Here is a 22,641-nt window from a genome sequence, read left to right as displayed (position 1 = left end):
ATTTTTAAAAAATTTTTATTAGTTTAAAAAGAAATTACAAGAAAGAAATGCAAACATTCTTAATATATGCTCATTCCGTTCTACATATATAATCAGTAATTCACAATATCATCATATAGTTGCATAGTCATCATCATGATCATTTCTTAGAACATTTGCATCAATTCAGAAAAAGAAATAAAAAGATAACAAAAATAAAATGAAAACAGAAAAAATTTTTTTTATATACCATATCACTTACCCCTCCCTTTCATTGATCACTAGCATTTCAAACTAAATTTATTTTAACATTTGTTCCCCATATTATTTATTTTTATTCCATATGTTCTACTCATCTGTTGAAAAGGTAGATAAAAGGAGCATCAGACACAAGGTTTTCATAATCACAGTCACATTGTGAAAACTCTATCATTATACAATCATCATCAAGAAAGATGGCTACTGGAACACAGCTCTACATTTTCAGGCAGTTCCCTCCAGCCTCTTCCATTACATCTTGAATAACAAGGTGATACCTACTTAATGCGTAAGAATAACCTCCAGGATACCTCTTGACTCTGTTTGTTATCTCTCAGCCATTGACACTTTATTTTGTCTCATTTCTCTCTTCCTCCTTTCTGTCGAGAAGTTTTTCTCAATCCCTTGATGCTGAGTCTCAGCTCATTCTAGAGTTTTTCTCAATCCCTTGATGCTGGGTCTCAGCTCATTCTAGAGTTTTTCTCCATCCCTTGATGCTGATTCTCAGCTCATTCTGGGATTTCTGTCCCACATTGCCAGGAAGGTCCACACCCCTGGGAGTCATGTCCCATGTGTGTGTGGGGGGAGGGTGGTGAGTTTGCTTGTTGTATTGGCTGGAGAGAGGCCACATCTGAGCAACAAAAGAGGTTCTCTTGGGGGTGACTCTTAGGCCTAATTTTAAGTAGGCTTGACCCATCCTTTACGGGGTTAAGTTTCACATGAAAAAACCCCAAGACTGGGGGCTCAGCCTATAGCTTTGGTTGTCCACACTGCTTGTGAGAATATCAAGAATTCAACTTGGGGAGGTTGAATTTTCCCCCGTTCTCATCATTCCCTGAAGGGGACTTTGCAAATACTCACTGATCAAATCACTCTGGGATTCACTGGGGCATCACTCTGGACAAACCAACAAAATCTCATGTCCTACCCAAGGTTCCATGTACTTAAGTTGTTCAACCAACTATCTACATAAGTTATATTAGGAGATGCACTAGTCAAAATATAAATTTTGTAACAAACATTTTTTGCTTTAGTCTCACACATAAGTTGAAATTTTAAAATATTAATTGCCATCTATTTTCAGCACCCTGCAGTAATGACATTCCTTTGTTCTTCCTCTTGCAAAAGCATTTTTAAATTTGTACATTTAGTCACTATCATTATATACTCTAGGCATTCCTAGATTATACCATCTCAATCTTATCGTCTTTCTTTCTGATTTCATTTATGCCCCCAGCCCTCTTCCCTCCATCATTCTCACATTCAGCTTCATTCAGTGTTTTAACATAATTATATTACAGTTAGGTAGTATTGTGTTGTCCATTTCTGAGTTTTTGTATTCAGTCCTGTTGCACAATCTGTATCCCTTCAGCTCCAGTTACCTAATATCTTACCCTATTTCTATCTCCTGATGGTCTCTGTTACCAATGAAATATTCCAAGTTTATTCACTAATGTCAGTTCATATCAGTGAGACCATACAGTATTTGTTCTTTTGTTTTTGGCTAATCACACTCAGCGTTATGTCCTTAAGGTCCATCCATGTTGTTATATACTTCATAATTTTATTCTGTCTTACAGCTGCAAAATATTCCATCGTACATATATGCCACAGTTTATTTAGCCACCTGTCTGTTGATGGACATTTTGTCTGTTTCCATGTCTTGGTAATTGTAAATAATGCTGCTATAAACATTGGTGTGCAAATGTCCGTTTGTGTCCTTGCTCTCATGTCCTTTGAGTAGAGACAGCATATAGATGGGTCCTGTTTTTTAATCTATTCTGCCAGTCTATGTCTTTTGATTGGGGAGTTTAATCCATTAACCTTTAGTGTTATTACTGCACGGGTAGTACTTTCTTCTACTATTTTGCCTTCTGAATTTTATATGTCATATCTAATTTTCCTTCTTTTTACCTTTACTCATAGTTTTCCTTTCTACACTCTTCTCCACACCTCTCTCTTCTATCTTTTCGTATCTGTCTCTAGTGCTCCCTTTAGTATTTCTTGCAGAGCTGGTCTCTTGGTCACAAATTCTCTCAGTGATTTTTTTTGTCTGAAAATGTTTTAATTTCTCCCTCATTTTTGAAGGACAATTTTGCTGGGTATAGAATTCTTGGTTGGCAGTTTTTCTCTTTTAGTAATTTAAATATATCATCCCACTGTCTTCTCGCCTCCATGGTTTCTGCTGAGAGATCTACGCATTGTCTTATTGGGCTTCCCTTGTACGTGATGGATTGCTTTTCTCTTGCTGCTTTCAAGATGCTCTCTTTCTCTTTGACCTCTGACATTCTGATTAGTAAATGTCTTGGAGTACATTTATTTGCATCTATTTTCTTTGGGGTATGCTGCACTTCTAGGACCTGTAATTTTAAGTCTTTCCTAAGAGTTGGGAAATTTTCCATGATAATTCCTCCATTAGTTTTTCTCCTTTTCCCTTCTCTTCTCCTTCTGGGATACCCACAACATGTATATTCGTGTGCTTCATATTGTCTTTCAGTTCCCTAAGTCCCTGCTCATATTTTTCCATCTTTTCCCTATATTTTCTTTTACTTGCTGGATTTCAGATGCTCCATCCTCCAGTGCACTAATCCTATGTCCTGTCTCTCGAAATCTACCATTGTAGGTTTCCATTGTTTTTTCCTTCTCTTCTACCGTGCCTTCATTCCCATAAGTTCTGTGATTTGTTTTTTCAGACTTTCGATTTCTTCTTTTTGTTCATTCCCTGCCTTCTTTATATCCTCCTTCAGTTCATTTATTTGGTTTTTGATGAGGTTTTTCATGTCTGTTCGTACATTCTGAATTAATTGTTTCATTTCCTGTATCTCATTTGAATTGTTGGTTTGTTCCTTTGACTGGGCCATATCTTCAATTTTCCTAGTGTGATTTGTTTTTTTGCTGGCGTCTAGGCATTTAATTACCTTAATTAGTTTATTTTGGAGATTGCTTTCACTTCTTTTACCTAGGGTTTTCTTGCTGGATGAATTTGTTGTCTGTCTGTTCTTTGACATTCAGTTCAGCTTTATCTGGACCTCTAGCTTAATTTTTTTTTAACAGAGTAGAATTTTTCAGTTCTTGTTTTCTTGTTTCTTGCCCTGCTTGTATGGTGCCTCCCCCTCCGCCCCTTAGGAGGGTCTCCTTAGGTATTAGAGACCCCAACTGGATTTTCCCAGACCAAACTTGCCTCCTATCAGGAGGAAAGAGTCAACTGCATCGGTTTTCCCTGAGGGTGAGATCCGGCAGGTTGAAAGACTTTCCTGTGAAGTCTCTGGACTCTGTTTTTCTTATCCTGTCCAGTATGTGGTGCTTGTCTGCCTGCGAATCCCACCAGTATAAGATGATGCAGTACCTTTAACTTTGGCGGACTCTCTCTGCTGGGGGCATGGTGGAGACAGAGGAGAGGTTGTAGGCTGGTTTTAATGGCTTCAAATTACCAAGTCCTGGTGTCTGAATTCCTTGAGGGAGGGATTCCACCGGAGTTGGACTTCACTCCTCCCCCGGGGAAGGCACAGGCTCCAGACAAGCCCTCAAACAAGCTTCTTTCTGCCTATGCCTGGGGCAGTTGCAGCCTGAGGAGCCCTGCCACTGTATCCAAAGGCAGTCAAGCCTTTGTAGAAACACAGCCACAAAAACCTCTCTTCCCTTCCTTCAGCCCTGCCCCCTTGGTGCAGGGGCAAAAATGAGCGACCTCCACTTTGACCAGGTTCATCTGAGCTGGGGGCCTATTTTTCATAGTCAGAATTTGTTAATTAATTCCACAATTGGCGTTTGGTTGGGCTCAGGCCGTGCTGCAGGTAAAGTCTCTTTCCTTTCCCCTCTGCGAAGCAGCCTGTGGGGGAGAGGCACCAGCCACCGTGGCTTTGGGAACTCACAGTTCTGGGGGTCTCGCAGCTGGTCCAGCTGGTCCAGACTGGGGTATGCTGTGTGTCCGGTCACTGACGTGGCCCCAGGAGCTGTTCTGTATCATTTCTGGTTATTTAGTAGTTGTTCTGGAGGATGAACTAAAACGTGCACATTGTTAAGCCGCCATCTTGGCCTGGAAGCTCTCCTTATTTTGACAGAAAGTCTCACTGGATACAAAATTCTTGGTTGGTAGATTTTTTTTAGCGCTTTAAATATTTCAACCCACTGCCTTCTTGCTTCCATGTTTTCTGATTTAGAAATTGTCGATCTGATTGTGATTCCCTTGCACATAACATGTTGCTTTTCTCTTGCAGCTTTCAGAACTTTTTCCTTGTCCTTTGCATTTAACAGTTTGACTACTGTGTGTGTGTGTATTTTTCTTCAAGTTTATTCTGTTTGGTGTTTGTTAGGATTCTTGGATGGGCTTAGTCACGTCTTTTGCTAAGTTTGGGAGGTTTCTGTGATTATTTCTTTGAATATTCCTTCCACCCCTTTCTTCTCCTTCTGGCAGTCCTTTACTTGGCTTTTACTGGTATGCTTGATGGTGTTCCCAGAAGTATCTTAAGCTATTTTTGCTTTTTAAAATTATTTTTTCTTTCTGTTTCTCTGCCTGACTCATTTCAATTGTCTTGTCTTTGAGTATGCTGATTTTTCTGCCAGCTTAAAATTTTGCTGTTGAGACCCTCCTGAGTATTTTTCATTTCAGTTATTTTGGTCTTTAAGTCCAGTAGTTCTGTTTGGTTTCTTTTAAAACTTCCTGTCTCTCTACTAAAATTCTCATATTACTATTCCACTGTTTCCCTCACGCCCTTTAGTTCTTTCTGAGTATTATCCTTTTATTTCTTTAAGTATTTTTATGATCAACTTTTTTTAAATGTTTGTTTGGTATGTCCACATTCTGACCGTCTTTGTTCATGTTTTTTGGATTTTTATCCTCTTCCTTTGGATGGGCTATCATTTCCTGTTTGTCTTATACTCTTTTATTGTACACTATATACTTTAATTTTTAAAATGTTAACTCTGGGATTTATTCCTTGAGTTGTCTGTTTCTTGATTTTGTAACCTGCTGGTAATAAGACTGAGTTTTCTGGAGTTTAGCCATCCAATCAGGAAGGTCTGCCCAAGGCCAATGTGTTTTCTAAGCCCATTTCTTGTCCTGGGTTTGTTAGTTGTTTTGGAGTTCCCCTGTTTACGAGAGTTTGAAACCCCCCTTTATTTCCCTGGAGGGAGTCCTCCCTGTCCTGCGTGTTTAAAGCAGGCAAGCCTTTGTCCCACACTGTCCTTTCAACAGTTTCTTACTTGCTGTGAGGACAAATTCTGAGATGGGGGCTCACTGAAGAGTAATTTCTCAGGTTACTTTTTCCCAGCTGAAACAGGGCTAGGGAGCCATGAAGCATCATGGATAAGCGCCAGCGTGCCTTGGGGGAGGGGTACAGGAAGTGCCCAGGAACTTCTCCCAGGGCTCCCGGAAGCTGAGCTTTCTTGACCTGTCCAGCAAATCCAGCCCTTCAACTAACCATCCTCTGCAACCCTGAAAAAGTGTCCCTGCCTTTGTCTGTGATGACTGGAACAATAGCACCCCTCAGAGACAGGCCCTCAACAGTCAGTAATCAAAAGCTGGTCTTGGGGAAGAGGATTTTTCTGTCCCTTTCTTTCACCACAAAGCCAGCTAGGGGCTGGATCCCATGGAGTCCTGCCACAGAGAGTGAGAGGTGGGGATGGGAGCTAGCAGCTACCATGCAGACAGAGCCAGTCTACTGTTCTTTACAATAAATTATCAGCCTCTTCCTTTTGCTTTTCCCTGGATGTTGTACAGTGTTCTATGGGCCTCCAGAGTGTCAAAATAGTTGTTTTCGACAGTTCCTTCCTGTTCTGATGGAAGAACTGAATTCTACATTCTCCTACTCCACCTTCCCACAATCCTCTCTCTATGGTCTTTTTTGGGGGGGTGGGGGTGGGGGTACATGGTCCGGGAATTGAACCTGGGTCTCCCTCATGGAAGGCGAGCATTCTACCACTGAACCACTCTCTATGGTCTTTTAAAAGAAGCTCATAGGTGGTATATTCCCTCCAATTCTTAAGTTTCTGAAAATATTCATCTGTTTTTATGCCTGAATGTCAACTTGGCTAAGTATAAATTCTTGGGTATAAAATATCTTTGCCTGAGAAGTTTGCAAACATTGTTTTAGAGTCTTCTAGTATTCAATTTTACTGTGGCGGTATCCACAAGGGTGACACATCTTCTACCTTGTGTGGTGAGCTGTATGTAAAAAAAAGATCTCCCCTCACCCCTGAAATAAATCTGAATTGAAAAAAACCTGAATTGCAGTAAGTTTACCATGCATGTCCAGGCCAATCATTATTAGTATTTCCTGGATATAGTGTAACTTTGACCATTCTTATTCTTGTCTTCTATTTCAAAAATGCTTTTCTATTATCTTTTTTTTGGTGGAGAGATGGGGAAGTGCATGGTCCAGGAATTGAACCTGGGTCTCCCGGATGGCAGGTGAGAATTCTACCACTGAACTACCCTTATTGCATTACCCATTTTTCTATTATCTTTGAATATTTTTTTCTATTCAGTTTATTCTGGAATAGAACTAATGAATATAAATTAAATCCCTTTTATATTCATTACCTCTACCTAATTTTCTTTCTCCTTTCCATTCCATTTTCATCATCTTCTTTTTTTTTCGCATGGGCAGGCACTGGGAATCGAACCTAGGTCTCTAGCATGGCAGGCGAGAACTCTGCCACTGAGCCACCATTGCACCGTCCTCCATTCCATTTTACTTGATTTTTCAAAAGTTTCTTTATGTCCCTATTTTTACTTAAATCCACAAAATTTTAATGGTTCCATGGGCTCACCCTGTGTTTAAGTCCTATAATTTCATTAATCTTCCTATTAGACTCTAATATTGTCTCTAATTTTTCATTGTATGTGCCGCAGTAAAAAATCCACAGGTGTGCTTAACTGCAGTGATATTGCTTTGTAAGATCAGTAAACTTACCCTCATTCTTACTATGGAAGCTCAATGACAAAAATCTTTAAAACATGCTTGGGAACCCACCTGGCCATCTTCTGATGGAGTATGGCTTAAGGTAATCAATGAATGATAAATGATTTTAAAGCTTCCAGTTTGTTGACATAAAATTGAAACTCCAGTGTGGCTTAAAAGAAATCTCCCAATGAAAGAAATTGGTTAGGTGATAGTTTCCTTGACATGATCAAAAAGATATTAAAGACTTATTGGTATGGAGGACTATCTGACATCTATGTGGGTGGATATTTTCAGCTTATCCTTCCAGATCTACTCTCTACTTGTCTCTGTGCTCAGAAGGCTGACCTAAATGGACTCCCTTGTCCTCTGGTTTCCAGGTGGAAGCCAATGGGAGGTGCTAGCATGACGTAAGGAGAATGAAGTTGGGTATTTATTCCATCAGCTCCATCTCAGCTGGGTTGTCATAGGTAGGCTAAATCGTTTTAGAGGATTTCACAAGCCCTGTTGAGGTTACCCTTTCCATATACGTATTCTATTTGGGTTCTAGTGATTGTTTCTTCTCTTTGTCCCTTTAGGCCTGGAGATGGAAATGTCTCCCCACTGCTGCTAGGTCTGAGTGTCTGAAACATTTTTTGTTGGTTACTCTAAAACTTACCCTATCTTTGTAAATTCTCCTCAAACACCTAGAGTATTTGAGTATGCTATTTTTTGCTACACTTCTAGGAACAAAACTCATATATCTTTAAAATGCCATATATACAAGATTATTCATAGTAAAATTACAGTTCCAATAATGAAATATTAGAAATATAATGCCCAATAATAAAGAATGTAAAATAATGATGCAGCTATACAGAGGAGTATTATGCAGCTATAAAAATGAGAAAATTCATAGGATACAATTATGGAATAATTTCCAATATATATGTTAAGTGTGGAGAAAGCAAGGTACTGAACAGTGAATCAGTAAGCTAAGAAAGAAAATATACCACATACATGTCTTTGCAAGGTTACACATGAAAATGGTAATACTGGTTGCTTCTGGGGAAGAAACTGGGTAGTGGAAAAACTTTTTACTGTTTATTCTTTTGATATTGGATCATATGAATATACCACCTCCTCAAAAATGCATTACACAAATAGTAAAGATTAACTAAGGACTCAGAGAAACAGTTACTGAAACAACTAGAGGGAACTGCTAAAGGAATTCCTAGAGGATGGCAGAAAGAGCCACCAAATTATTAAGTTCCTGAAATGTTCTAAGCAGTGAAGTTCTTGGATAACTTAATCTCTTATCATGGTCCTTTTGTGGAACTATGTACTGATTATTACAAATACTCTAAACAGTTATTTACAGTTCAAGGTTGAATACATAAAACCATATATGATAATGATATGACTTAAATATGGTCATATTCATTATTTAAAGTGTTTCAGTTCCTGCAGCCTCCTTTTCTTTCTACAGGGTTACATACATCACTAAAACAGTAGCATGACTGCCCAGTGTGCTTGGTTTCTAGTGAAAGGTACAACCCCATTAAAGCAAATGGGACATGAAAAGACTTTCTCAGGAAATCAGTGAAGAGCACAACAGACTGGTGGAGAAGATATTCATTTAATAAGAGTTGGCTAAAATTTATCATGTTTTTATGATATCCAAAAATAAGAAAAATAGAAAAGGACTGCTAGCTTGGTTTTTTAAGGTAGTCTTTTTTTGTGGGTGGGGTTAGGGGGAAAGTGCATGGGCTGGGAATTGAACCTGGGTCTCCCTCATAGCAGGCGAGAATTCTACCACTGAGCTACCCTTGCACCCCTTAAGGTAGTTTTAATATTACAGATGTAGGCACTGCTGTTAATAAAAAATTCTACAAGACCCAGGGAGACTCACTCACCCTTCCTGGAATTGTGCTTGGGCTGACTCCTCTGCAACCAGAGTCTCGTACTCTTCAGCAGCAAACCTGTCCCAGTCGGAGGGCTCAGGCCCATCATTCTCAGCATCCTGATGGGGACAGCACAGCCACAGGAAATAAAAGTAGTCAGAGACAAAGAACTGGATATTGGTCATCTCAAATGTTGTATATCTTTGAAAAAATCTATCTGAAAATGTTTCACTTTAACATGTTAAAAAAAAGGATCTAAGGGGCGGGCCACGGTGGCTCAGCAGGCAGAGTTCTCACCTGCCATGCTGGAGAACCCGGGTTCGATTCCCGGTGCCTGCCCGTGTTAAAAAAAAAAAAAAGGATCTAAGGCACCACTCCCAAAGAGATTTTCCACACCTCAAATCCTGAATTGATAACTAGTGCACAGCTGCGAGATTCTTTTAATCCGAGCCTTTTCTCCAACCCCTCGGCCCCGGGCATTGCATTGCACAGCAGCCATCTGGAGTCATTTATGGTTTGCACGTGCCCACCTGAAATGAACCACCCAGCCCTTCCCCAGGCACACCTGTATTGTTTCTTTAAAAGCCAGCTCAGATGGCATGTCACCTGCAATATTTTCCCAGAAATGGCCTTTCTCTCCCAAAACATCTCCTTCTCTTTTATATGCTTTGGTTGCTACCCTTTACTCTTCTGAGTCTTTTTCATCTCTGTCTACCCAGTGCTTGGAATTTATTGGGCACTTTCCGATTAAGGTTCTTTTAATAAAAGTAAAATTTAATAATTAATTTTTCTTTTAATAAAAGTAAAATTTAAAGGTAAATATTTTAAAAGTAAAATTAATACAAATAAAAGGAATGAAGGGGGAGAGGTTGGAAGGTATTTTCTTTCCCTTCTACAGTATGGATGGTGTCTTGGAGTATATGTTCCAGGTAAAATAATGCCTTTCCAAGCTGAAAGTGAGTTAGCATCGCCCTGGGGTCTAGGATCAGTTATGCCTAGAAGAATGTTAAGTACATAAATGTTGACCATACAATGTGCTCAACTATTATATTTAATCAATTTCAAGACACGCCTCCTCCAACCTGCCCCACTCTTTGTTGTTTTTGGCTTCATTCTTTCTTTTGCTTCGCAAACATTTATTGAAGGACTGCTCTGTGCTTTCAGGCACTGTGCTGGCACTTTAAATGGCTTTGATTCTCACAGGACCAGAAGGCAGAGAAGGGAGGGGCTGGCAGAGGATGGAGCAGCCAAGAGTGAACAGGGACCTCCCTGAGGCCCTGAGGACTGGATCTCCAGGGTCTGTTACAGAGACTGGACAGAGCCAGTTTGCAGAGGGGGCTCTGCACTGGCCAGTCACCTCCCCTGGACTCCTGCTGTCGCACCCATAGCCGGCCCTAAGAATACTGCCTTGGCGGGGCTGGCCGAGGCTAAGAGGGGAGGGTTGCAGAGTACCCCCTAGGTGGCAGAAGCAGGGTGGGAGGGGGCTCCTGGGACCACCTAAGGGAAGCACCATGGCCTCTGGAAGCTCCCACTTAACTTCTGAAGCCTGAACTGGAAGAAGGCATAATGGACAGCCTGCTGCAAGAATTCTGCAAGGTTCTTTTTCTTTTCCAGTCCATCTTTTAATTTGCTTTTTTTTTTTTTTTAAATTCCTGATGTTACAGAACTAAACTGAAATAGTTTATTACACTTTTACATTTCAATGACAGAAAAAAATTCATGAGCCAAAAAACAAACAACAAAAATGAACACAACAGGGAGAAGTTTTTAAACTAAATATGGATCTCAGCATTAACAGATGAAGTAAAACATTTTAATTACCAAACCATGAGTGGATGGTAAAGTGTGTAGAAACTAAAAATTTATAAACCATTTAAAACCTGGCATGGCTGACTGTTGAGAAATGACATGGTTGGATCATGGGTGGCGGGAAAAAGAGAAAGGGATCATGGATGAACCTGCCCTGTTCTGCTGCAAGGTTTTTTTTTTTTTTACAGGGGCAGGCACCGCGAATCGAACCTGAATCCTCTGGCATGGCAGGCAAGCATTCTTGCCTGCTGAGCCACCGTGGCCTGCCCTCTGCTGCAAGGTTTTGAAGCTCTGAATTCCTCCCATCACTTTGAGAACTCTGTTTCCCAAGGCTTGTGGTCAAAGGCCCTCTAGTTGGGCTTCGGGACAGTAAGAGGGGAGCTAGGAGGTGGCATTCCATACACATCCTCCAGAGGCGGGAGGGGAGACTTACAGGGCTCAGACGGCAAAGGCAGCTTTTAAAAAGGTGGACAAAGGGCTGGACTGAGGGATAAGCAGAGCTCTGTCCTCAGACCAGTGCCCTGGGGGCAGGAACCCAGTTTTCCCATGGGCATCCATGTGGCCCACAGGCCTGAGAGGCATCCCCTTTGGGATACGAGTCCTCAAGCAAAGCTCTAAGGGGTCAGCAGGGGCTCTGGCAGCTTCTGCCAGGCCAGAGGAATGGCAGCCCAGGCAGCCTCAGCCCTGAGAAGCCCTCCCCATACCAGACCACCATCACATTTCTAGTGTGCAGTACAGCCCCAAGCCCACCCCAGGCAGGGAGGGCTCAGACAGAGGAACGGGTAAGGAATAGAGAAAGAGAAGGCAGATGAACAGGGTGAGTGTCCAGAGGGAGGTGGTGGGTTCAGAAACGGTGTAAGTCCCATCCCTCTTTCTAAAGCATTTTAGGCCACCCAAAAGGCCTCTGAATTGAGGGGCTCTGAGCTGGTGCTGACAAACAGCAGTGTCCCTTGGACAGAAAATAGGAAGTTGGAGGCAAATCCCAAGAGGAAAAGGAGCTGACACCCAAACCTTTAAAAGGAGGACCGAGAGCGAGCAGAGTGGACCTTGTAACAGGTTTTGATGGCAGAGGCAGGTCTCAGACTCACCCTGAGTGCCTGACAGGTACCAGCTCCCACCTCGGCACCAAACGGGGTGCAGGGAGTAGCTGCCCTGATATTCTGGATACCAAAAAGAGCCTTCCATAGCAGCAGGGCAAGTCCTGTAATGGACAGCAGGGGCCCACGGTGGAGAGTGGGAAGACAGAGCGGGAGCACAGACAGGTGGGGAGGGTGGGGCAGAACGGGGCCCACTCTTTCAACAGCTCTGAAATTGGCACTTATCTCTGACTTATAATTGGCCGTATTTTTTCTTGCTTGGTGGTATATAAAGTAATAGGGCATCTTACAACTGATGACATCTAAGATTCACTGAAATACAGAATTGGCTATAGAACCTTGATAATGCATCTTGATGTGCCCCAAGAAGTTGTACCACCACTCAACTGAAGCAGTCCTTTCCTAGCAATATAATTTTTACTTTTTAAATAGAGGAGTGGGTAAGTGGTGATATCTGAATTATTTTTCTTTTTTTTGGATATGGATCATATGGCCAGGGTTTTCTGAGGGTCCACAGGTTTTTATGTAAGGAGAAATTTGGTCATCTCTATTCATATGTAGAACAACATTCAAATCTGACAGCCATGCCCAGCAATCATTAATATTTGCCAACTGCCATATTATCTGAAAACTGTCAGGGAGAGCTTCTACTTTTCATTATGATGAGGAAAACTACTTTCCACAGCATCCCAGAAATGAATGGTACATTTAAATCAAGCCCAATATAGTTTCTAATACACATGTGCCTATTTATATATTTGCTAAAGTTACATTAGCAGGGCAATTTTTATTCAAAACTATTTTTTTTTCTAACCTCCAATCACACAGGCCATCTAATGGAACTCAATGAAAAGTTCCTAGGCAGATGTAGTTTATGTAAACTTGAAGACTAGCTATGGGAGAGATGAGCTTAATTATTCTCTCCTTTTCTCTAATTGAGGAAATGCTTTAAAAGTTACCTCTTTAAATAACAAGACTGCGGCAGGCAGAGACCATCTTTATATGAAGCACATAGTCCCTGATATTGCAACCTTCAGGCAGAAGTTAAAACTATACTGGTACCTTCTGGACTGCAAAAGGATCTCTCTGTTCATGGTCTAAGTATTTTTCCAGATTGAAGAAAGTGTCGTAAAAGATGTGAGCCATTCTGCATCTCTTTAGATCTCGTAAAGTTATTTTGCCTGCATAAAATAAAAAAGAGCTGTTTTTTGCAAGTAAAAAGGAAACTTTCACTGAAGTTTAAAATATTTATATGATATTTTATTATAAATACAATTTCTTAATTTTTTAAAATTTAGGTAAAATTCACATAATATAAAATCACTATTTCAACCATTTTAAAGTGTATAACATTCAGTGGCTTTCATACATTCACAATATTGTCGAACCCTCACCACTTTCAAGTTCCAAAACATTTCCATCACCCCTAAAGGGAACCCTGTCACTCTCTATTTCCCCTGCCCCAGCCCCTGGAAAGCACTAATCTGCTTTCTGTTTCTATTAGAAAATCCCATTTTTTAAACAGTGGATTTGCCATCAATCGTTGGTTCTGCAGTAACAGTAAATGAGGAACTATAAACACTTCTGGGTATAGGAAGTCTGTAAGGGAGCCTCTGAAAAGTTAAGTGATGTAGGGCAATCTGGGATTATGTGCCCCCTCTTCCAGAGGTGAACAGTACACTGAGTCTCACCATCACTGGCGGGCTTCACCAGGTCAAGCATCTGGCAGAGTAAATCATGGAATGGCAAGGGCTCGATGCCCATGGCTTCCATCCGTTCACACTGCTCCTCGTAGAAGTATTCCAGCTCGTACATGGACAGCACCCCATCCCCGTCCACGTCCATGCAGCGGAACCAATACTCAATGCTAGGAGAGAAGGACACTCATTAGCATGGACCTGGCAGAAGTCTTTATTCACCTGATTTTACTGTTTTCCATGTTTCTTTTTAAAATAAAAGTAATACATGTATATTGATTCAGACTTGATGAGATAATTTTACAAGGTTTGTCAGAAAGAAATGGCAGACTTTCTTCCTTTTATTTTCCCTTGCCCAGAACCAATCACTTTCAACACTTGATTATTACCTTCAGATTTTCAGATAATACGCCTGTATTGCTTTTATTTCGTTTTACTATGTAGTAGTTTTGCACTATGAAAGATGAAATTTTAGCTCTTTTATCTCTTTGCTCTACCTTATTTACATGCTCTTGCCATCTCCTTAATATAGTTAAATTGCTGAATAGTCACATTTTATAATTTAATAGTTTTCTTTTATTTGCTTAGTTTTCTGTGTACTTGTCACTAATTCAATCCTAAACACTTGGCCACTTGTCTAAATCTACAATCAGTTCCATCAGGTATTCTATCAATGGGATTATCCTGATGAAGTCTTTCTTGGCTCCTTCAGATTTACTCTAATCTGGACTAGCTGATCTCTAAGCCTGACTCAGTTTCATCCTAGGGACTCCTTTTACCTTTATCTTGTTTCTTGCATCTCACATTTTTCTCATTCTTGCTTACTTCCCTCTTTGGCCTAGCAAGTCCTACACTAACTTTCTGAAAAAGGGAACATGGGAGATAAAGTTTTTGAGATCTTGGATATTTGAAAATGTTCATTTTCTACTTTCTAACTTAGGTGGTGTTTTGGATAGTTAAAGAAGTAAGGTTGGTAGTGCTTTTCCTTCAAAATTTTTAAAGCAGTGATCCATTGTATTCTATCTGTCCGGTGTTGTTGAGTAGTCTAAAGCCATTTTGATTTCAAAGGATCATCTGTTTTTTTTTTTTTTTTCACTCTGAAGGCAGAAGTGTCTCTAAGTTCCTGATGTTTTGAAATTTCTTGATGAAGTGCCTTGGTCTGGGTCTATTTTGTGTGTAATGCTTGCTAAGTCCCTTTTAATTTGGAAATTTGTATCCTTCTATTCTTAGACATTTTCTTAAACTATTTAATTTCTTCCTTGCCTTCCCTCCTCCTTCTCTGTTCTCTTCTTGGAATGCCTGTGATTTAGATCTGTGTGGTCCAATATAGCAGTTACTAGTCACATATGGCTATTGAGCATTTTGTAATGTAGTTAGTCTAACTTGAGATGTGTTCTAAGTTTAAAATAAAATTTTTATTTTATTTTGAACATTTAATATGGAAAAAAAAACTGTAAACCATCTCATCAATATTTTTATGTTGATTACATGTTGAAATTATAACATTTTAAATATATTGGGTTACACTTTGGTCTGCTAAGCTGCCAGAGTGCAATATTCCAGAAATGAATTGGCTTTTATAAAGGGGATTTATTAAGTTACAAGTTACAATTCTAGGGCTGTGGAATTGTCCAAATTAAGGCACTGACAAGAGGATACCTTCTTGGAGGAAAGGCAGCCAGTATCTGGAACACCACTGTCAGCTGGGAAGGCATGTGGCTGGCATCGGCTGGTCCTTGTTTCCAGTTCTTTGCTTTCTGTTTCTGGTTTCAGTGGCTTTTACTCTAAGCATCTGCGGCCCTCAGTTTCTCCAGGACAAACTCTGGATTTCATCTTTTAGCTTAGCAACTCCAAATGCCTGTGTCTTGGCTTCATTTCTCTGCTCTTGGTGTTGGTTCTAAGCATTTCTGGCTCTGATCAACTCTGTGTTAGCTCTTTTTTAAGAACTCCAGTAAACTAATTAAGACTCACCTTGAATGGGCAATGTCACATCTCCATCTATCAAAAGGTCCCACCCACAACTGAGTGGGTTGCATCTCCATGGAAACAACCTAATCAAAAGGCCCCACCCACAATAGGTCTGCCCCCACAAAATGGATTAGGATTAAAAGAACATGGCTTTTCTGGGGTACATGACAGTTTTAAACTAGCACAGTTTAAAGTAGATATATTGGGCAGGCCACGGTGGCTCAGCAGGTAAGAGTGCTTGCCTGCCATGCCCGAGGACCCGGGTTCGATTCCTGGTGCCTGCCCATGTAAAAAAAAAAAAAAAGATATATTAATTAAAATTAATTTTACCTATTTTTATTTTTTTATTGTGGCTAAAGCTTAAAATTATGTAAATGGCTCACCTCATATTTTAGTTTTCGATGTTGTGCTTCTTGGACTGGTTCTCAAATTTAATATCTTGCCTCTATTTTCTATTGCTTCACTGTTCTTTTTTTTTTTTTCCCTCTCTAGGAGGTTTGGCTTTTTCTTCTAAAATTCTGGTTTTTATTTCTGCTGTCATAGTATTTATTTCCAAGTTTTTTGGTTCCCCGAATGTTCTTTTTAATAAAAGTACCATTCTGTTCATTAACTAAATATAATTTCTCCTCTTATCCCTCTGAGGACATTAACACTATTATCTTTGTTGTTAAAATTTTCTTCTCCCTGCAAGTCTCTGTTCCATCTAAGTTACATGTTTTTTCTATTTGTTTTGTTCTCTATCTTTCATGTAAGAAGAGTTACGTAGGTGTTTAGTGATCCTTTGTTCTCTGCTGATACTTACTTTTTTTTTTCTGCTGATATTTGTTTATTTATTTACACAGCAGGCACTGGGAAGCAAACCGAGTCTCCAGCATGGCAGGCGAGATCTCTACCTGCTGAGCCACCATGGCCTGCCCTCTGCTGATATTTAAAAATAGGTGCTAAAAAGCTGACTGGAAATTCTGATCTGTGGGTTTGTTTACTCTGAGCTTCACTGTAAAGTGACTGTCTGGTTTTTTTCCTTGGGGATGACTTGATGTACATCTTCAGTGCTGCCTGGATTCCCCATAGAAAGATCTTTTAGTCCCTGCCTTGCGAGCATTCTGTAACTTGAGTAAGGAATGAAGGCTGGACGTCTCAGTATTCAGTATGCACATATTCATTTAATCTTTCTGTCTGTAGTGTGATACTCACACCTTCAGCTGTGCCTGGTTCTCCCCAGTCCAGGGGCCTCTAAGTTCCAGGGAATAAAGTACCAGTGTTCTGCCGTGTGGAGAGGATCTAGAGACCAACTGCTTCTGTTATTTATTTATTCATAACTTTTTTATTATATAGTATAACATATATACAAAGCAAAGAAATAAAAAAGCAATAGTTTTCAAAGCACTCTTCAACAAGTGGTTATAGGACAGATCCCAGAGTTTGTCATAAGCTACCATACAATCCTCTCATATTTTTCCTTCTAGCTGCTCCAGAATATAGGAGGCTAGAGGACTTAAATACTTTTTTATCATCACAATTGACTTTTTTTCTTTCTTTTTTGTGAAAAACAACATATATACAAAAAAGCTATAAATTTCAAAGCACAGCACCACAATTAGTTGCAGAACATATTTCAGACTTTGACATGGGTTACAATTTCACAATTTTAGATTTTTACTTCTAGCTGCTCTAAAACATTGGAGACTAAAAGAGATATCAATTTAATGATGCAGCATTCATATTCATTTGTTAAATCCTATCTTCTATGTATAACTCCACCATCACCTTTGATCTTTTCATCCCTCTCTTTAGGGGTGTTTGGGCTATGGCAATTCTAAATTTTTGATATTAGAAGGATCTGTCACTAATATGGGGTAGGAAGATGGAACTATCTGATGTTCTGGATAGGCTGGGCTAGGTTTTAGGACTTATCTGGACCAGGGATCTGGAGGTTGTAGGTTTCTGGAAAGTTACTTTAGTGCATGGAACCCTTGTGGAATCTTATATATTGCCCTAGGTGTTCTATAGGTTTGGCTGGAATGGTCCTGGTTGGGGGTTGGCAGGTTATGATAGGTAGCAAGGTCTATCTGAAGCTTACGTAAGAGCAACCTGCAGAGTAGCCTCTTGACTCTATTTGAACTCTCCCCGTCACTGATACTTTATTAATTATACTTCTTTTCCCCCTTTTGGTCAGGATGGAATTGTTGATCCTATTGTGCCAAGTCTGGACTCATCCCTGGGAATCATCTCCCACATTGCCAGGGAGACTTTCACCCCTGGATGTCATGTCCCACATAGTGGGGAGGAAAATGATTTCACTTGTAGCACTGGGCTTAGAGAGACTAAGGCCACATCTGTGCAACAACAGGTTAAGGTCCTCCAGAAGTAACTCTTAGGCAAGCCTATAGGTAGTCTAAGCTTCTCCACTACCTACATAAGCTTCACAAGAGTAAACCTCATGATTGAGGGCATGCATGGCCTATTGATTTGGGTGTCCCTAAAGTTTAACACAGTATCAGGGGATTCTCTGATGGTAAGGTTTAATAGCTCCAAATTCTTTCTCCTCTCCCTCAGGGGACTTTGCCAATACTTTTTGATTATGTGCTTAATATACTCTAGGATGTATCCAGGCATTACAGTAATCTATACAGAATTAAAGGACCTCTTTCTCCAACTGCTTCTGTCAACAGACTTTCAATAAACTTGTTTTTTGGCTGTACCTTTATCCCGCCGTCACCTCCAAAGTTTCTGGTACACTAAAGTCCAGAGTTTCTTGGGGATTTGCTGGGTATATGTGGTTACTTCTTGTTTTTTTCCCATGTTGATTTAGGATTCAGATAGTCTTCTAAGTTAATCTGCTTCCCACTTTCCAATTTTTTATTATTATTATCTCCTGTTTTCTTGGTTCTTGTGGGTTTATTCCTTAAAAAAACTCTTTCCTGACATTATAGTAGAGCTTTAAGAGGGACCAAATGTACTCTATGTGCTTAACTTGCTATCTCCACCCAGTAGCCTATTCACTCTTTCTTATGGCCGCTTGATTATATACTACTGTCACTTAGGAGTAGCATCTATAGTTAAGTCATCAAATTAATCACAGAATGAGGCAAGAGCAGTAACTGGTAATAGGGAACAGTATTTTTCTATTAAGAGCCAGTGATTCATGACAAAGTAAAAGTTCTCAAGAAAATGTTCTAGGAGACCCTAAGTCAAATTCCCATTTGGAAATCTTAAGCCATATTAAGAACCACTACACATTTAATAATTTTTTAAAAAAATCTCTTTTTTGGAAAAGCAAGGGGAAAATAATAAATTTATGACTGCTAACTATCCTCAAGTATACCTTTTCTCAAAAATATAAATTTACATTATTGTAAAAATTGGACATTTAATATTTACAAACTTCTTTGAGAAACCTATTCAGTTCTTTGTGATATCCCCTAAGAAAGAAAGAAAATTGGAATGTAAAGAGAGACAGATACACCGTCTCAATATTTGCCAAAGGCACATGATAGTTACCTTTAAATATTTGAAAGCATATTGTGTGGTAGATAAATCAGATGTAATTCTCTGAGTATTAGAGAGCATCAGAAGGATCAATGTGAAAAGAAGGGAAGATATTTTTAGGTTTAGAGCTGGAATGATAAAACAAGTTGTCTCAGTAGATGGTTATCTGTCTTTGAAAGTTTAGAAGTTGGGGCTGAATGGGTGGTTAAACACATATATTCTTTTTTTTTTTTAACATGGGCAGGCACCAGAAAACGAACTCGGGTCCTCTGGCATGGCGGGCAAACATTCTTGCCTGCTGAGCCACTGTGGCCTGCCCAACACATATATTCTTATTGGAAGTACCGGATACTCTTTAAAGTATCCTTCCAATGCAGATTTCTAGTTTTTTTTTTCTTTCCAAAAGTAGCATCTTCTCAGATTCTAAAAGTGATGGCTATTCACCAACTTTGCAGGTGAAACCACTGCCCTCCCCTGCTACGTGGGACATGACACCCAGAGGTGAACGTCTCCTTGGTGGTGTGGGAGATGACACCCAGGGATGAGCCTGGCCCTCACACCATGGGATCAATAATACCATCATAACCAAAAGGGGGAGCAGAAGTGTAACATTAAGGTACCAGTGGAAGAGAGAGTTGAGAGGTTACTCTAGAGGTCACTCTCATGCGAGTTTCAGTTAGACATTGCTACCTACCATAACTTGCCAAACCCCAATCAAAACCATTCCTGTCAATCCTAAAGAATACCTAGGGTGTTTTATAAGATTCTTCAGAGGTTTCATGCATTAGGGTAACTTTCCAGAAACCTACAACCTCCAGTTAGGTCCCTGGACCAGATAAGTCCTGAAATGCATAGGGGCTAGCCTCTCTAGAACATCAACTAGTTCCATTCTCGAGCTCCTTCCAACGTGAAGAAGTTAGAATGGGCATAGCCCCAATATCCCTAAACAGTGGGAGAAAGACCAAAGGTGATGGTGGAGTTATATAGAGAAGGCAGGGTTTAACAAATGAGTATGATTGTTGAATCATTATACTGATATTTCTTTTAGTCCCCAGTATCTTAGAGCAACTGAAGTAAAAATCTAAAATTGTGGAACTGTAATCCACACCAAATTCTGAAATCGTTCTACAACTAACTGTTGTGATGTACTTTGAAATTTATTGCTTTTTTGTAAATATGTTATTTTTCACAAAAAAGAAAAAAGTAACGGCCATTCAATATAGGAAAACTGAAAAGAGAAAAGTACACAGAAGAAATAACACCCAGAGAGAACCAGCATTAAACTTGTTATACTTGTCATCAATCTTTGTTTTTTCAAAGCATAATTATATTAATAACAAATTGTATTTATACAATTTAGACATAAGCAAGATTACCTTTTATTCTTGTCCTCAGCTGGATGAAATTAAGTTATGGACTAGACATTTCTCACTCCTAATAAAAACTCCTATCAGCTATTCAAGAAGAAAGTTATAGGACATTCCTTTATTGCTTAGGGAGAAACTAAATGGCTCTTCCTTTATGGTGTCAGTATATAAATTTTAGTCCCTACCACCTTGGTCATAGAGGTGAACAAGATGGGTCCTGAGATGACACCTTGACAGTGGCCATGGTAGAAGCAGAGTGTGATAAAAACCAGAACAGAGGGAATAAAGGGCATACCAAAAGAGGGTTTGCAAAAGCCTGTCCACCAAATATGAGATCTTTCCATTTATTTAGATCTTTAATTTCTTTGAACAATTTTTGTAGTTTTTAGTGTATGTCTTGCATTTCTTTTGTTAAATTTATTTCTAGTTTTATTTATTTCTTATTTATAAAATATTTATTTTATTTTTTGCTATTAGTATAAATAGGATGGTTTTCTTAATTTCATTTCCAGATTGTTCATTGCTAATTTATAGAAATACAACTGATTTTTAGATATTGATCTTGTATCCTGCCACACTATAGCTCTTTTATTAGTTGTAATAGTTTTTTAGTCGAATCCTTAGGATTACCTAATATAAGATCAGGCAAATAGAGATAGTTTTATTTCTTCTTTTCCAGTCTGGATGTGTTTTCTTTCTTTTTCTCGATGATCTGTCCAGGTTAGAAGCTCCAATACAGTGTTGAATGTAGACATTCAATGAAAGTGGACATCCTTTCCTTGATTCTGATATTAGGAGAAAAGCATTTGGTCTTACTTTACTAATATGATATTAGTTGTGAGTTTTTTGTAGATATCCTTTATCAGCTTGAATTCCCTTGTATTTCTACTTTATTGGGTATTTTTATCATCAAAGGCTATTGGATTTTGCTAAATGCTTTTCCTGAGGTATGAGAAGATCATGTGTTTTTTACTCTTTATTCTATAAATATGGTGTATTACACAGATTGATTTCCAGATGTTAATCTAACCCTGCATTCCAGGGATAAATTTCACTTGGTCATGATGTATAGTCCCTTATAAATGTTGCTGGATTCAATTTCCTAGTATTTTGTTTGGGATCTATATATCTATATTCATAAGGAATATTGGTCTGCAGTTTTCTTCTCTTCTGTTATCTTTGTCAACTTCTGGTACTTGGGTAATAGTGACTTCATAGAATGAATTGGGAAGATTGCCTTTACTCTTTTTTTTTGGAAGAGTTTTATGAAGTATTTAATTCTTTTAAAAACGTTTCACAGAAGTAGAGCTTTTGACACAGATTCACAGGGTTAGGAGAATGAAAACTGAAGGACAGGGCCTGCCAAGTTGGAGGGAGGTAGTAAACCCTTTAGGTTTGGAGGTTGGGACCCAGAAGGGGCAAGGAATAAGAGTAAACAAAATATACTGGACCTTGTAGGAACTGGAGTCCTTCTCAACCACTGATTGAATTAATCTGCCAGAGACTGCTAGTGTCTCTGGCCCCTCTCAGAAGAAATTGTACATTACCTCTGGAGGAAGAAGGCATCATCACAGGCCTCAAATTAACTCTGCAGTTTTTCATACAATGACTAGTATATAATAGAAAATTACTATCAAAAAAAGGGAAGACAGCATGGGAGAAAACCAAGTAAAAATTTCAGAGACTACCAGAGAAGGCCAAGGGGTAATGGCATCATCACACATGTACCTGGAAAATAACTATGCACAATATGTTCAAGATGTAGAATTTTGGCAGAAAACTAGAAACTATAAACATCAGAAGAAAATATCCAGAATAAATAATAGAGAAATAAAAGAATGGGAAAAAAAGAAAAGCAATACCATCCTTAGATTCTCTGCCCTGGGTCCATGCTTTACAGTCTCATTGCCCAATAGACATATAATGCTATTCACATATGTAATTTTAAATAGGTCAAAATAAAAAGGTAAAAAGGAAAAGGTAAAATTAATTTTGATATATACATTTAAAAATTTTTTAAATTGTGAAATATATATACAAAAAAGCAATAAATTTCCAAGTACATTTTATCAAGTAGTTATAGAACAGATTTTAAAATTTGGTATGGGTTACAGTGCTATGATTTGTCTTCTAACTGCTCCAAGACACTGGAAACTAAGAGAAATATCAATACAATGATTCAAGCAGTCATACTA

At 39.2% G+C, this 22,641-nt stretch overlaps 1 protein-coding gene across 5 annotated transcripts in view; it reads right to left on the bottom strand.

The window, feature by feature from the left end:
* Positions 1–22,641, bottom strand: part of PPP2R3A (protein phosphatase 2 regulatory subunit B''alpha) — a 255,930-nt gene that overhangs the window by 19,848 nt on the left and 213,441 nt on the right. For all 5 annotated transcript variants that reach the window (XM_077130191.1, XM_077130188.1, XM_077130189.1 and 2 more), the window contains 3 exons: positions 13,617–13,792; positions 12,988–13,106; positions 9,032–9,138 (listed from right to left, as the gene is read on the bottom strand). In XM_077130191.1, coding sequence (XP_076986306.1) covers positions 9,032–9,138; positions 12,988–13,106; positions 13,617–13,792 — 402 coding nt within the window. The remainder of the gene's footprint in view (positions 1–9,031; positions 9,139–12,987; positions 13,107–13,616; positions 13,793–22,641) is intronic.

The sequence above is a fragment of the Tamandua tetradactyla genome, chromosome 15 (assembly GCF_023851605.1).
Source record: "Tamandua tetradactyla isolate mTamTet1 chromosome 15, mTamTet1.pri, whole genome shotgun sequence".
Taxonomy (NCBI): domain Eukaryota; kingdom Metazoa; phylum Chordata; class Mammalia; order Pilosa; family Myrmecophagidae; genus Tamandua; species Tamandua tetradactyla.
This window is presented reverse-complemented; position numbering and strand designations above follow the sequence as displayed.